The 17,137-nt window shown below is 29.3% G+C and overlaps 1 protein-coding gene across 2 annotated transcripts; it reads right to left on the reverse strand.

Annotated features, from left to right (window-relative positions):
* Positions 1-1,046: 1,046 nt before the first annotated feature.
* LOC107446485 (N-acetylated-alpha-linked acidic dipeptidase 2) lies at positions 1,047-17,131 on the reverse strand. 2 transcript variants are annotated; one of them, XM_071181898.1, is made up of 4 exons: positions 13,997-17,131; positions 12,763-12,867; positions 8,366-8,482; positions 1,047-7,866 (listed from the first exon to the last, which is right to left on the reverse strand). In XM_071181898.1, exon 1 carries the CDS (start codon positions 16,972-16,974, stop codon positions 14,518-14,520), a length of 2,457 nt encoding a protein of 818 aa, XP_071037999.1. In that variant the 5' UTR covers positions 16,975-17,131; the 3' UTR covers positions 1,047-7,866; positions 8,366-8,482; positions 12,763-12,867; positions 13,997-14,517. The 2 variants fall into 2 exon arrangements, with proteins under 2 accessions (XP_071037999.1, XP_015916644.1); XM_016061158.3 differs by lacking the exon at positions 8,366-8,482.
* Between the last annotated feature and the right edge of the window lie 6 nt (positions 17,132-17,137).

Genomic DNA, 17,137 nt, shown 5'->3' on the forward strand with positions numbered 1-17,137 from the left:
CTGAGAAAATTAATTCAAGATCATTTCCTCCTATAAAATGCGCTAACAAGTTTAAAATATTTTGGGAAATAGGGAAAATAGGATTTCAAAGAAAAGTTCGTTAAATAGCAAATTCACTTCGCTATTTGGAAGTAATTTTACGAAGAAATTTCTAAAATGTTCTTCGTTCTAGAAAAAAATCACAAAATACAGAAATTCGCGAAATGGAAGTTCGTTAAAAAGAAATCTGATTACATATAAATACAAAATAAATTTTATTCTAAGCTTGCATTCTGGAAAGAACAATAAAAAATTTAAAAACTCATTTGAAACCAATTACATACCAAGTATTTTTATTACATTTTTTATAACCTAAAAGAAACGGCTTGATTCTCAAAAAACAGGTTTTGTTTGATATGCATATTTGACTTTAGCAAATGGACAACATCAAGAAGTTACTTCCAAAGAAAGGATTTAAAATTATACATATCTGTTCAATTCCGTAGCTTTGTAATTTTGAACCCCATCCAGAAGACAAGGGAATTCCTGGATCAAGGTTTTTGAGAAATTTGCTTCGTGGATGACTTTTTTATGGAACTGATCTATTTATGGAACAAATCTAACATTTGAGTTATTTGGAGAGGAAAACCTCCCACTGTTAGCCTGCCGATAAGGGGACTCTAACCCAAGATCCGTCTACTAACTGAGGATATTATACGCCAGCAGTGATCGGTGCAAGCTGGATGCGGAATTCGTATCGACTAATCATCGCTGCGATTCGAACCTGGACTTCACCTCATTGGAAGGCGAACGCTCTATCCCCTGAGTCATCACGGCTCGACTCAAACTATTAAAATTCAACATACTGCAGTACTTGCAATAGCACCATCTGTTAAGGAATAAGAGAATCAGTGGATATTTTATCACCAAAAATTTCTTTAACAAATACGGAGAAATTTGAGAATATACCTACAGGTAAGCCGGAGATGATAATTGTAAAATACAGGAGTCTTCGTTAAAAAGAAACAATAGACTTAGCAGTTATGTTAAGTAAATAAGCAGCGAAATTTTAAACTGGAACAGAAAAATGAATACTTTATTTTACAGCAATTGATTCCTGTAGCACAAATACATGTCTGGTGGGTTTTTACACATACAGTCTTTAAGCATATAAATTAAAAACTCATTAATATTCAACATCCATGCAACAAATACATACTTTATAACAATATTCCCAACAATCTAATAAAATGAAAAACATTACGAAATAAAAATTTGCAACACATTTTCCAATGTAAACAACCGGAGAGTGCAGAACACTTCTGCCTGATTAACTTTAAATATAATACTGTGCAGAATAAATATTCACACAAAAAGAAAAAGTTTAAAATTTGGCATGCAAACAGTGGCGTAGTTTTTGGGAGGGTATAGGGGGAAAAAAACCTCCGAAATTATACATTACTGGATTAATGACATAAAAAATTTTAATAAAACATTTTTTCGTCATTTAAACATTTAGAATATATAATTNTGTATGTATTATATACACACACATCTGGTTAAACTATTAAACACACTCTAAGATTCTTTGTAAAATCTTAAGTATCAGGTGATTCTATACAGCTTTATTATTTTTACGCAATTGAAACCAATTTGCACTTGTTTACGTTAGTGTATCAATTGGTTAAATTAGACTATATATTATATAAGCATAGAATACTTATTATATTAAGTACTATATTAGTATATTATAATAATTAGATCAAATGATTAGACGCACTGTAGTTCCTTAATAATCACATGTTTTGCAAGAGTTTATAGGCAATACTTTTATACTTAAACATACATGTAATGGGTTTTTATTTAGGAGATTTTATATGCTTCCTATTTGTGTTTATTTTTAACGTATTGCATCACAATGTTAACCCATGGATACACGAACGTAAGCAAGTGCAAACCGGTTTCAGTCGAGTAAAAACAATAAAGCTGTGTAGTATCACCTGATAATTAAGATTATACATAGAATCTCAGAGTGAGTCTAATGTCTAATAATTTGACCAGGGACATATATATATATGCAGTTCCTGGTCAAATTATCAGACTAGGGTCTAATTATTTGAGCAGGTGTAACCCCCAAGGGGGCGTAATCCCCTCCAAACATACCATAAAACTATGACACTGCATGCAAATATCTAATCATTTATTTTTTTAAAAAACAATTAAATTTTCTGAAATATACAAAACAGTGTAAGATAGAATTATGATAGGAGTTCTCGCGGCAGAGTTCACAAAGTGCAACATATTAACAATATGTAGGTAATTCCATTAATTTCGAACAATTCATTAAAATTTTAAAAAGCAACACCATTTAGGTATAAAATTCGTTTTTCACCATAGGCAGTGGCATAGCTATGGGAACAACATAGCTCATTCATTTATTAAAAGGGCATAATAAAACAGAAAAAATTCTTTTTTTGATAAATAATGATTTTTGTCTTTAAAAGAATTTGAAACAACTCTGATACCCTTCATTTCATGCAGTTCAGCATCAATATTTACTCTCTTAATGATAGATATATTTTTGTAATTTGGATTAACTGGAAGCAGCCTTCTTAGCTTGATTGTTATATTAGCTGCTCTACTCAATTACTAACTTATAGGATATCACAAGTCATCCCATCAAATGAAAGATTAGAAATTAATAATAAAAGTAAATTAATAAAAACTTAGAATTAATTTTAAAAAAAAATTTTTTTTTTTTTTTTGCTCAATTAAGCAAAATTCCTTCCCACACCCTAATTTAATCTCTTGCATAGCGAATTTCCCACATTATTCCAAGAGGAAGTGTTGAGAAAACTTTATAAAAACTTTTATAACACAGTAGAGTTCAGAAATAATAAATTTTATGATCATAGTCGAACCTCTATTTAAAGAAGTCTCTAAATTTCGATAATAAGTTCGTTATATGGAAAATTCATTAAATAGAAAACCACCTTTTGAAATTCTTAAACCCAAAACAGGTTCTAAATTCATTAGCACTAGAAATAATTAAAATAGCAATTGAAACACCTTTAACTTGTAAACTAGCATCTACTATTTATCATATAAATCTTAACCACCATGAAAGAAATCTGCTTGGAAAGCAAGAACAGAGCAAAACATTATACTCTGCTACACTATCATGCTACATACATTTTGAACTAAAAAAAAAGAAGCTAAATTTATGCATAAAATTATAGCTGCACTTATTATAAAAGTAATTTTAAGCATATGCATTCTTAAATCTTTTAATTACTTCTGATAAAATCCGTTTTGTCAGAGTTTTTCGCTTAAAATGCAAACAAAAAGGGATTTTACAACTTTCTCTAAAAGTTAAGTGGTTGTGAAAATTAATATAAGGTCATTTCCCTCATAAAATGAGTTAACAAATTTGAAATGTTCTGAAATATTTTGGGAAATAGAGGGAAAGTGGCATTCAAAAAATAAATTCGTTAAATAGAAAATTCACTTCGCAATTTGGAAGTTATTTGAAGAAATTTCAAAAATGTTCTTGGTTCCTCGAAAAAAATTGCACAATATAGAAATTTGCAAAATTGAATTGTTTTGCTTTTAGTTTCTTTCTTTTATTTATTTACAATTAGGGTTTACTTTTATGCTAATAAAAATATAGATTTCGTTTTAAAAATAACATTAAGACTATTTGCTGTCAAATAAAATATTTTAAATGGCATTTGGACTGTAAGTACAATATTACTTGAAATACAATAATCATCCCCTATAATTTGGTCACACAATTTTTTTATTGGTAGGTGATTTTGTCTTAAAATGGTCAAATGATTTTTATTTTTTGCAAAAGATTATGTTCTAAATTTAATTTTCTGTGAGAGTCTCTGAAAATAGATTGCTCATTTATGCATAGCTGCCAACGTGGATAGGGAAAAATTCAGTAGATTTTATGAAATTGTATAAATTTCATGATAATTGTCGCATGATGTACTAAATATTTTACACATAGGGAATTTTTCGGAGTTTTTGCGCTCGTCAAAATAGAAAAACTGCAATATTTATAAGCTATGATTGACATTAAACATACTCGAAATGCTATGTATTATGTTTAAACATAAATTTGAATATTAATAGGCATTTAATTCATCAAAGATAGTTTTAAAAATTTTTTTTTTCAATTAATGTAAAAAGAGAGTTCTGAATAAAAAATAAACTGAACATTCTTAGAACAAAAAAAGTTTTGAACTGATTTCTATAAATGAGGTTCACTTCATTGTGTATTAGTAATACTTATTTAAATATTCTAGCAAACAAGCAGAAATCTGTAAAAAAATTCTATTTCAAAAGAGATTTTTTTTAGGGAACTTACACAATTTTAAGGAATTATCTAAAATGTTCAAAAACCAGGAGAATTTTAATTAATCCAGTTGAGGTGAGAGACTGGCAAAATCCAGTAGAGTTGGCAGCTATATTTATGTAAGAGTCTGTCAAATGATTATTTTCCTTAGTGAGAATCTTTTCTTTCAAATTTTAAAACATAATTTTTTAAAAGGATAAACTGAAACATCAAAGAGAAGATATTTTACATGATATAATACTAACAAGTGGCATTTGCTGAGAGGGCAAAACCAATCTGTGGTTGCCATGGAAACCTGACGGCACGGATAATTAAGAGTTAACAGTAGCTACAAATCACACACTAACACTTATTACTCAAAAGTTTACAAAAAAAAGTTTAACATTAAAATCAAAGTAAAAGCAATAAGTTAACTGCAAGTTAATAAAAATGGTAAAATTACATAAAATATTACATATCAAGAGGAATAAAAAGCGGTGATTATGGAAAAATAAAACGTAGATAAATGAAAAATGAATGAGCAAAAATATATTCTAATACACCTCTAACTATCACAATAATCTAAAACCAACTCAAATAACAACAAAAAATCTAATACAAATAGTTAAACTTATAAATCCACAAAAAAAACTTTTTTAGTAAACTAAATATATACAAAATTGTAGGTAAAAAAAAAAAAAAATAGATGTTTTCTTCCCCTTTAAAAGAATATTTATTAGACTAAACTTAAAAAGTTGGTTAATTTTACTTGAATTAAAATACCTTTAACGAAATGTATATTTTAATGTTGTCAAAGTTTAAATACAAAACATACATTAAACGTAAAGTAAATTATAAATTCATTCATACAAAACACAAATGAACTTTTTAATTTAAACTTGAGAAATTATTTACTTATTAATGAGTCAATAAAATGTATTATATTTAACAAATTACTCTTCATAAAATATAATTAAAAGCCTGAAATCCAAAAGAAATAGTTAAAAAGAGGGTCTCAAAATGTTGAAAATCTTATAGATTAGACTGCTGGCCATGGGTAATCATAGAATACCTTTAAGTTTTATGATTGTTAAGGTTAAATTTCAATTAGCATAGCTGCCAATAGGGAATGTTAAATGTATGCAAACTATTGATCAATCAGGGTACGTAGCTAGATTTTTCAACAAAAAAAAAGCACCTTTTAAGTACTTTTTAAGCACTCAAAAAAAATATTGTAATCACTTTCCAAAAACAAAATCATAATTAAGATCTGTGCAGCAATAAAAAATTTTTTTTTATTGTTTGAAGTTCTTAATTTATAAACATAAAAGCAATAAAATTCAATAAACATTTTCAAAAACTTTACATAACCATGATAAAATAACTAGTTTCTGATAAATATTGCAGAAAAAATTGTGAAATCATGCTTTCTTTGTAATTTAGAATGACAGTCGACAAGGCAAAAAAAATATATCTTTTTAAAAGGTATAAAATTAAGCCCTTTTTACAAATTCCGAATAAAAAAATACCTTTAAGGGCTTTTAAAAAAACGTAAATCAAAAATAAACACCTTTAAGCACTTTTTAAAAATGCTACGCACCCTGCCAATATGTAATATATTCTTCATATAGCCAACAGGGCACTGGGTTCATGTCCTAGAGGTCGTCAGATCTAACCCTGCCGACCGAAGACTCTTTGCATAGTAAAGGGTGCATGTTAAATATGTGGAGTCACAAAGTCCTCCATGTTTGAAATGTTCTGTATTATGTTTACTCAGAATTTTGAGCAGTAATTATATTTAATTCCTCACAAGTTAAAAGATTTTTTTAATTAATTTAAAAAGGGAGTTCCGAATAAAAATAAACGTAACATTTTGAAACAAAAAAGTTTTAAAACTAATTTCTATCAATGAGACTTGTTTCATTATGCATTAGTAATATGTATTTAAATATTCAACTAAGCAATAATCTGTGCAAAAATGCTATTTCAATAGAAATTTTTCTAAAATGTACAAAAACTAGAAGAATTTTTATTCAACTAGTAGACCAGAAGAAACTGGCAAAATCCAGTAGAGTTGGCAGCTGTGCATTATTTTATATCATATTTCGAAAATAAGTGATTTAGAATCTAAATAATATTCTGAGATTAGATTTGCTTAATTCTTTAAAGATCTGAGAACTTAACGACTCAGCCTAAATGTTTCATTCATAACCAAACACGGGTCATTCTAGAACACTTGTGGTATAGTTTGTCTACGGTAAGAACTCCCCCCGCCACAAAGCCTAAGGTCGTCTGCTGCTGCGGAAACAAGAATAGCGCATTTCAGTTAGGGTAGCTTCTCTTCACTCTAGGGCTAACATAGTAGACAGGGGAAAAAAATAAAGATTCCCTTTCTCACGTCGAAACCGATCCTAAGCAGTTACCCCACACTCCAACTTGAAATAGTTTCTATGTGTGAAACACATTTTAACACTTATTTTTTTAGTAACATCAAAATTTTTATAATCTTATTAACAAATCACCTTTATATTTTTAACTTCATCTAGATACATTGAAATTTTTATAATATTTATTACTTTTAAAGACCAAGATAGATGGCAAAGCATTCAACTGGTTCAACAGGACATTGTTAATCAATTTAACAGGACGGATTTTAGCTTAATAAAATATTAAAAAAACATAACATTTTATCTTGGTACCAATTGTAAAATTAATTTAAATTGCATATTATAATTTTTCACAAATTGTAATTTTTCAGAATTTTTTATTTTCTTATTTATTTATGCCCAATTTTATTTCCAAACATCAAGTTAACAAAAAAAAAATTTTTTTTACATAAAATTTCATATAGTTATCCAATTTAAACAACCTATTTGAATAAGTTAAACAAAACAAATATATTTAGAACTCCTAATATTGCCAGGGCACAGAATTTTTTCAGATTGTGCAGCATGATATATTGATCACATGATATTTTCAGATTTTTATTTTTGAGCTGCATTAACTTAAACTTTCTTGAATGGAAGTGTATAAGTTTCAAATAAAAAATATGTGGTGGTTAATATATTTATGTCATTTCTAGCATTATAAAAAAAACATTGATCAGATCATTTCAAATTATTTTAAACAATTTTCTTAAACAATTTACAAAATTTAAAACAGATTCTAATAAAATCTTACAAAAATAAAAACATGCATTATTAAAAAAATGATATGAAACAAAAAATTAATAACAGAGATCTCTCTAAAAATAAAAAATGAAGGGTGCTTATTCAAAAACAAGCAATTTTGAAGGGCACTAATCTTAAAAATCATAGGAATTATATTTAGCTAGTTAGTGCCCTTCAAAACGGAATTCAAAATACACAAAATAATTAGGACAAATAATATTTTATAGATAATCCTCTTCTTCTTGGGCACTACAGCCTATGACAGACCAAGGTCGTCCCAATAAGTTTATAGATACTAACTCAGTTTAAAAATAATTTGCTGCGTCATGATAAGGTAATCTGAAGTTCCTGCTTTCTGCTGCTGCAATCTCTTTTCTAAAAATATGAACACGTAATGTAAAAAAAATATTTTTTTTAAGTCAGTTCCTACTTAGGTCAACAAAGAAAAATTTTATTTTAGTTACTTTTTATTCAATAATTATAATTGTTTTCTCCCACATAAGCTCTTTTTTCCTTTTAAAAAAAAAAGAGGACATTTTTACAATATGGTGCATATTTCTGTGAAATGGCAAGCCTTCTAAAAATACTTAGAGAGAACACTGCAATAATCATAAAAATGACTGACATTATTGTGTGTAGCAAAAATTCATTACATATAAATCCAGATTGATTTGTAAATTTTGAACTATTTAAAATTTGAGTTGCAATAAAAGTCAAATTAGTTCATAGTTATTTATGCAACTTATATTTTTAATTAAAATACACTTTTATGTGTTAACAACCACATGTACAATAGAAGATAGATTAAAAATATCAAATGGAAAAAAAAAAGAAGTCATACTAATAGTTAAAAAAGGAAATAAATAAATATTACCTAGTTTATAATCATTCACAAATAGTATAACATTCATATTAATTATTCACTATTGAGAAGAAAAAAAATCTTCTAGAAATGATCCATCTTGTTACAGAAATGCAATAGGCAAGGCAGCTTAAAGCCAAATAAGAAAATTTTTTTTATCACTAAGTGAAACAATCAATAAGAATAAAGAGAGATTCAAGGTGTGCAATATAAAACAAAATAAAAAAATAAATAAAATAACATACAAAACATCTAATAAATGCATTTTACAAGAATAAAATATTTAACAATGAATATTATTATGAACAGTTTTATATTTGATAAATTTCTGTAGGAAAAAAATCATTACTAAATTTAGTATTTTTCCCATAATAAACCACAAGTAAATTCAAGTATTTTTTTTTAACACAAAATAAAATATAGCCCCCCCTCCCAGAAAATAATAATAATAAAACATAAAACAGTTTGTAGTCTAAATTCATGTTACAAAATTGCATCATAAGTGCAGAAAAAAAGGCACATTCATACATAATAATATATAGATTTTGATATACGTAAGAACAAATTTAAGTCTAATTGAATGCCTGACATTAATCTTGATTGAAGTTGGATCATGATTAAAAAGAATTTATGACTGCTAAAAATAATCTAAAATAATAAAAATATCAATGATACAATAATACATTAAATGCCCATATTCAACATATCTTAATAGTTTTCTTAACACTTTAAGCGTCCTTTTTAGCAGGGTTCATTCTAGACCTTAAAAACGGCAGGACATTAGAAACTGAAAAGGAGACTATCCGTCCAAAAAGGGGCATTGTATTTCACAAATATTTACATAAGTTTTAAGATACTCAAAATTTACGCAGTTCTAAATTAATTCAATTGCAGAAAAAGTGATTAGAAATGTGGGTTTATGATGAAATGTCAGTGAAATTCACTAGCAGTGACATCATACAAATTATATCAGAATTTAAAAAACCTCGAGGAAATAGTCAGAACAACAAACAGCTTCCGTGAGAACTATTGTCAAGAAACAACAAACAGCTTCCAAGAAACCTATTATAAAACAATGAGAAATTGTGATGGAATCATCATGAATCGAATGCCATAATAACGTTGTATTAAAAATATCAGTACTAAAAAAACCAAGTGAAAGTTGCAGATAAAATGATAAGTGTCAAAAAAACTATTATAAAAAATGAGAAATTGTGATGGAATCATCATGAATCGAATGTCATAATAACATTGTATTAAAAATATCAGAACTAAAAAAAATTTGAAAGTTGCACATAAAATGATAAGTGTCAAAAAAACTATTATAAAACAAGAAATTGTGATGGAATTGTCATGAATCGAATGTCATAATAACATATTATTAAAAATATTGGAATTGGAAAAACCATGTGAAAGTTGCAGATAAAATGACAAATGTAAAAAAACCTATTGAGAAATTGTGACGGAATTGTTGTGATGAATCGAATGCCATAATAACATTGTATTAAAAATATCAGAACTGGAAAAACCACGTGAAAATTGTAAATAAAATGATAAATGTAAAAAACCCTATTGAGAAATTGTGATGGAATAGTCATGAATCAAATGTCATAATAACATTGTATGAAAAATATTGGAACTGGAAAAAATATGTGAAAGTTGCAGATAAAATGATAAATGTCAAAAAATCTATTATAAAACAATGAAAAATTGTCATGGAATCGTCAGACCCATATAATATACCCTGATACCGTTCTCGGAAAATTCATCACCATTGTGGAAAATTTCTTACGAATAAAAGAAAAAGTAATTCGCCTTTTGAAAAAAATTTATATTTTTCAAATTTCCAAGATAAGTCAATAATCATTTTTAAACTTTTTTATACAAATGCAAAAGTGATTTCCAATTACATGCACAAGATTTAAAAAATCCCACATTATGATTCCTATTTATTGAATTTAAGATAGCACACTGTGTTTTGTATTTACATGATTTTATATCAAATATCATGTTTCTTATTAATGCGATTTAAAGATTAGACACCAAAATTAACATTCGCGCAATTTTAAAATTAAATATCGAGATTCATATTTTTGTGATTTTAAAATCAAACATAAAGATTTGTAGAAACAGATTTTAAAATTAAACATTGAGATTCATAGTTATGTGTTTTTAAAATTTAATGTCTTGTTTCGTATTTAAAAGTGAAATATCGGGATTCGTATTCTAGTGATTTTAAAATCAAACATAAAGATTCGTAACAGATTTTAAAATTAAATATTGAGATTCGTTTTAAAGTGCTTTTAAAATTTTATGTATTTGTGATTTAAAAATCACACATTGAGATTCATATTCAGGCAAGAATTGCAAATAAATTTCACCAAATTGAGGTGGCGGGGATAAGATTGAAACTATTTACAAAAGTAAATAAATCAATGTGTGCAGAAAGTTTATTTTTTTATTGAGATTTTGTGTTCACAGATAGTTTTTTCCTTTTATCTAACTCTAGGAATTGTTGTGATTCGAACATGTCAAAAAGTGATAACTTAAATTTGAAATTCGTATGTCGTATAAAGAATATCGTAATTTGGAAAACCATGGGAAAGCGGCTGATAAAATTATAAATAACTTTAAGAATGAAAAACTATCATAAAAAAAAGGAAATTGCGACAGAATTGCCCAAAATCAAATGCTTTAAAAAAGTGATAGTTCAAGTTGAAATGCGCATGTTGCAATAATGTATTAACTTTATAAGAATTGAAATAACCATAAGGCAAAGATCAGAAAAACAATTAAGATTGAAAAATGTTTGGAGAAACATATGGATTTATAAAAAAAAAGTGGCGCAAATAGAATGTTTTCCTTTTTAATATATCTGGTGCATAATCAGGTTTAAGGAGTATGCATGACGCAAATGTCGCATTTAAAAAACAAATGAAGGGCCCTGCCCTGCAAACTCCGCCTAGAATGAACTTTGCTATCAGTTTAAGGTTTTCAGTTGTATAATTAACAATTTTTTTCCCCCTAAGTTATTTAATAAAAACTGTGCTTAATGAATAAATTTTTGTGCAAATTTGTCTAAATAGTACATAAATTAAAATAAGAAACTAATTAAGTAAAAAAACCAACTAATTCATGACAGAAATATATTTAAAATTAAAAATTAATGTAAATATATTATGGTAGACCTAAGATTCAAACATAAATACTAACTATCAATGTTATGTAATATTATTCTTTTTAATCATAGCTCAATTTAGACGAGATAAAACTTTATCCAAATATTTGTAGAGTTTAAATGAAAGTTTTAAGAGTTTTGTAAAATGTGTAATAGTTTTTCATTTTTTCACTTCTTGAAAATACATGTTTTCAACCATATGTCATCAAATTCCCCTTTTAAGAACTTAAATTTTTATTTGATGTCGTACAAAAATTGAACAAACAAAATATATAGGTCAGGGTTGGCAGGTTTTTGACATGTGACAGTTTTTGACAGTTTAAACNGTCAAAAACCCAACCCTGATATAGGTAATATCTCTAAAAAGGAACTAATCTTAGTAAAAAGAATATTAATTGAACAAAAATGCTTATTTGTATCAAATAACAAATAAAACTTGAATCGATTAGCCTCCTTTTTAAAATAATAAGGAGAAAAAAAAATAAAATAAAGGAAATTAGACATCCTAAATTGGCTTTGAACAGGACACTTGTGTTTTACTGTCTTTGTCTTAAAGAATCCTAAATCTTGAACTTCTTGAAGGTGTAACCATTGTACACATTATTACATATATTAATAAATATTTGATATTTTTTATACAATTTGCTTTAACTGAAAATAANAATAAAATAAAGGAAATTAGACATCCTAAATTGGCTTTGAACAGGACACTTGTGCTTTACTGTCTTTGTCTTAAAGAATCCTAAACCTTGAACTTTGGTAAAAGGTAAAAATTCTGAAAGGTGTAACCATTGTGCACATTATTACATATATTAATAAATATTTGATATTTTTTATACAATTTGCTTTAACTGAAAATAATATAATAAGAAAATATAAGTTTTGAAGCTCCACAATTCATTGAACAACAAAAGTGAATACAATATCTTTTAAATATGAATAAATATGCTTTTAATACTGATAAATTATGTTTTTGCATAAGGATAAATAATGCAATATTAAAAATAATAATGAACTTTTTTAATGAAACAAAAACTTGTCTTCATTTTGTTTCTTGTTCAAGAATTAACCTTTTATTTTTAACAATATTTTTTTTTAATGGAAACAATTTTAATAAAAGGGTTTCGGACAGTTTAAGAAAATTTTGGGCAAGCAGGTTTTAGACAGTAAGGTTTAAACCGCGGATAATTAGAGAAAAAAAGCATAAATATAAGTAATTAAAATCCAATACCTTAAAACAGGGGTTCCCAATTTTTTTCGGTTAAGGAACCTTAAATCAACCTTCTTTCAGCTGATTTCTGACTTTATAAAAAAAGGTAATTTTGAACCTTATGACCTATAAAAGACAATTTTTGATTATTTAGCTAAAGATATGAAGAATTTTGTTTTATAATAAACAATCTAAAACTATGTTTTATGTCCAATAGTTGAATTTGTGGCCCTTGTTCTACATTTGGATAGCTTTTATTAATTTGGTTAATTTACATTAGCTGCAGCTAAATATATAAATATATATAAATTAGCTAAAATGTCTGTCCAGACATTTTATGAAAAGGCCGTTTTTGTAAAATTGTGAAAAAAATTACTCGTAATTTATGAATATAAAATAACGTTAAGTCTGATTCTTTCAACCAGGGTCCGCTTTTGTGAATTTGTGAAAATAGGGTCCGTTACTGCAAACAAACTTTCTCAAGGTTTTTTTCAATTGTAAAGACATAACAAGATAATGATCAACACTGTAAAATCATAATTTAAAAAAATTACATTTTAAAAAATAAACAGCAAATGCAGCTACTAAATTAGCGATGCAACATACAAATATTTGGTATTTAGCCAATACTGCTGTACGCAGAATATTAATTTCGGATGAATAAATAAAGAAGCGTCTGCCGAAGACAAAATTTAGTTCCGTTTACATTTGTCAATTACATGGTACAATTTGTGAAGGGTCCGATTTAAAAATAAATTATTTTGTGAAGGGTCCGTTAACGGACCCAAATTTCTTCTAAACAGACACCTGAGCTGCAAATTAATAAAGTAAGACAAATTACGCTTTACTTCGAAATGAAAACTTAAATTAACTTGGTTGAAAACGGTTATTAAGGAAACATATTTCCTTATTAAAGACATAAGTTATTTTATTTCGATTTGAAAAATGCAAGTGGAAATACTAATGCAATATTTTGTTCAAGATATCATTACAAATGTTTTATTTTGTTTTTAAAAAATGGCATTTTTATTTCTTAGAAATTTTACTCGAAATAATTTCATAAAGGCAACCAAAGGATTAAATAAATTATGAAATACATGTTGGATCTAATTATAATCTAAGCTTTCAAAAATCATCACTGGTTATAAAAAGCACGAACTCCCTTTAACTAATCCACGGTGCCCTCGGTACCCCGTTTGGGAACAATTTTAATAAACATTAACTAATAAATATTTAAAGTATCAGAAAAAAATACCTAAATAGAAAAAGCATAATCCAATAACTTTTGATGGCATAATCAGTTTCTTTCCCTTAAATTTTTCAATTAAAAGGTATTCAACTAGGTAACTTTTCACAGTAAAAATGAAACAATAATTGTTACATATATATATTATCAACACATGAGAATTACTTGCTTAAAAAAGATTACTTGCAAGAGCAAACACATTTCAAAGAAACAAAATTTCTTTTCTTTAAAATTTTTCAATTAAAAGGCTTTTAACTGGGCAACTTTTCAAGGTAAAGATTAAAAAAAATCAATAATTGTACACAGATATATTATTAACACTCGAGAGTTACTTGTTTAAAAAAGATCACTTGTCAGAGCAAACACATTTCAAAGAATCATACTAAGAAAACTCATTAATAAGACTTTCAATTCAGGGTCTTCGTAAATCGAACACAACGTAGAGGTTAAAGCCAGGAGCGAGGAATTAACACAGTTAATTAAGTGTCGGAATAAGTACGTTCATCCATAAAAGCTTTAACAAATAATGATTATACACTTTCTATTATTTTAGCAGCTGATTGTATAGTGAAGACTAAAACAGAAAAATGAGCTTTAATCAGCTCTGATGATTCGGAATCCTGCGGATACTGTTCGAGGTTTGAGAATTCATCTAAGAGACCAGGAAATATACCGGACAAATAACTTTCACTGGGGGACATGATGATGTGTTTCTTGTAAATATTTCGAGGCAAGCCGTTTTGATCTAGAAAAGCTCTTTCGAGCAGAAGAAGCTGATCGTTGATGCGGCGGACAGTCATGGGATCAGATAAATCGACGGTCTCCTGCATTGAATGGAACTTGAGAGCCGCGCTCGAAAAGTTTTTTATGGCCGATTCTAGATGGTTCAGGTTGATGGCATGCTCTTCCATACCCCTCCTCATTCTAGAATTGAGGTTTAGAAAGAAATCTTGCAATATTTGGGCGTAATCGAATAAATTAAAGGGCAAGAAGAGGGAGTCGGCGAGATCTCGGAGAAGCTCGCCCAATATCTTGGTCACAGTGGCATGGTATTTAAAAGATGGATCGATTAAATTTTTGACAAACTCAAAATTGTCATACTCCGTGTGGTGCAGTGGATAAGAAGAGCTGGACATGGTCGAGTCGTGAACGAAAGATACATCTAAAGCGGGGATGCCGGCGTGGACAAAAAACGGAGCGTAATTTCCCCTCATATCCATTTCTCGAATTTTAGGCCTTACTAACTGCATGGAATCTTTCAAATAACTATCTAACAAACTGGAGTTGCTATCCACTTTTGTTTTAGAAATGATATCTTCCAAGCTGTCTGACGGCAGATGCATTATGGGCCGTGCATAATTAGGATATAACAGATCAGACCTATTTCTCTTGTGCGGAAAACTCATCAGCCAGGCGTCATAAACAGTTTTCATGCCTTCAGCACGGTCTAGTTCGTTTGGATTTAAAACCTCCTTTGTTGCATTAAAAATGGCATTGTAGAGTAGCGGAGATGCTACGGCTCGTAGCGATGCGTTACCCGCAACTAATATATCGGCATTTATATAAGCTACAGCTCGACCGTGGAGGAGTTTGAGGTTATCTTCTAGCCATTCTGTAGAGCCAATTAAATTGTGTTCTTCCGCACCCCAGCTACAAAACATAATAGTCCTCCTAGGCCGCCAGCCTTCTTTGAGCAGGCGTCCATACACTCTCGAAAGTTCCAACAAAGCTGCCGTACCACCTGCAGCATCTACAGCGCCGTAAGACCAAGCGTCTCGATGCCCGCCTATGATCACATACCGGTCTGGTTCGGTTTTACCACGAATGGTGCCGATAACATTATAAATTGTTTTATTCACGTACTGATTATAGACTTGAAGTTGAATCTTCCAAGCAGAATCTTTGAAAGATCCACCCAGTTTATACGTGAAATTGAAACCACCCTGCCATTCTTTCGGGGCATCCGGACCCGCCAGTGAGCTCAGCAAAATGTATGCATTGTCATAACTAATAGGTTGAACAATAAGGGCTGGCAAGAGAGCTGAAGAAATGGAGAGTCGGTTTGCATCGTGGCGAGCCGGATATCCTGGCGTCAGAGGATCCCCGGCGCCATTCCATAGAATTGAATCCGTTCTAGCAGCATTGGAAGGCAGCCACCAAGTTTTAGGATACGAGTCGGAATGCAGAATGGGAGGATTATATTTATCCGGGTCGGGATACAGTATCAAACCGGCGGCTTTAAACTGCTGCGCATTCCAGACTATTTCATCTGCTGGCAATTTCCAGTGTCTAGCAATTAAAATTTTACCCTCAATAGGAATTCCAAGAGATTTTAAATAAGTAAAATCAGAAGTTTGTCCGTAATTGATGTAGACCAGGTTTCCCGTAGCGTTGCCGGGCAAGGAATACGCACTAAACGCTGGGTTGAGGGTCTTCTTTCCATGAGATTCGATTTTCACCACGTCTCTATTGAGGTTGTCAATTATTTTAACAACATTGGGTTTTTCCTTATCAGGATAGCTTAACAAAACATTGTATTCGACGATATCTGCAGAATCCATGGAATGTTTCAACCAATCAGATTTAATATTCAGAGCGAAATGACGATCCGTTGAGCTGCCAGCTATGTGTGGTTCACGACTGTAATCTTTAATAAAATTTTTTATTTCTTCACTACTAATCATTTGTGAAATTTTTCTTCTCACATAAGGGTTGGCCTCTTGAACTGAATGTAACGCTACTGACAAACTAGGAATGCACTGGCTATGTTCGGAATGCGCAAAATAGCCGATAATTAAACCAAGCAGAGCACTTATTAATCCAATACCAATCCCAGCCACAACGAGATTTCTATTGGAAACTCTGATTTCTTCGGTAGTTCTCTGATATATCTCCACATCTCCGACCTCTTGATCACCCCACGTAACTTGTTCAGCTTCCATACCGTCTTCGTTGCGATATGGCCTATACTGAGCTGTCATTTTCATTATGGAAAACTAAAAAATAAAATGTATCGCTTCGTACGGAAGCGGTACACCATACCATTACTTTAATTCGACGTTAATCCAGAAATGAATAAAAGCTGTAAGCTATGCGATTCACTGATATCTCAGACGATAAAGAACAGCTGGTTTTTGGTAATGAGCTAAA

The sequence above is a fragment of the Parasteatoda tepidariorum genome, chromosome 1 (genome assembly GCF_043381705.1).
Source record: "Parasteatoda tepidariorum isolate YZ-2023 chromosome 1, CAS_Ptep_4.0, whole genome shotgun sequence".
NCBI lineage: Eukaryota > Metazoa > Arthropoda > Arachnida > Araneae > Theridiidae > Parasteatoda > Parasteatoda tepidariorum.

Bases quoted from the DNA above. Each gene is read 5' to 3' on its own strand.
- LOC107446485 (XM_016061158.3), bottom strand. From the start codon at position 16,974: ATGAAAATGACAGCTCAGTATAGGCCATATCGCAACGAAGACGGTATG.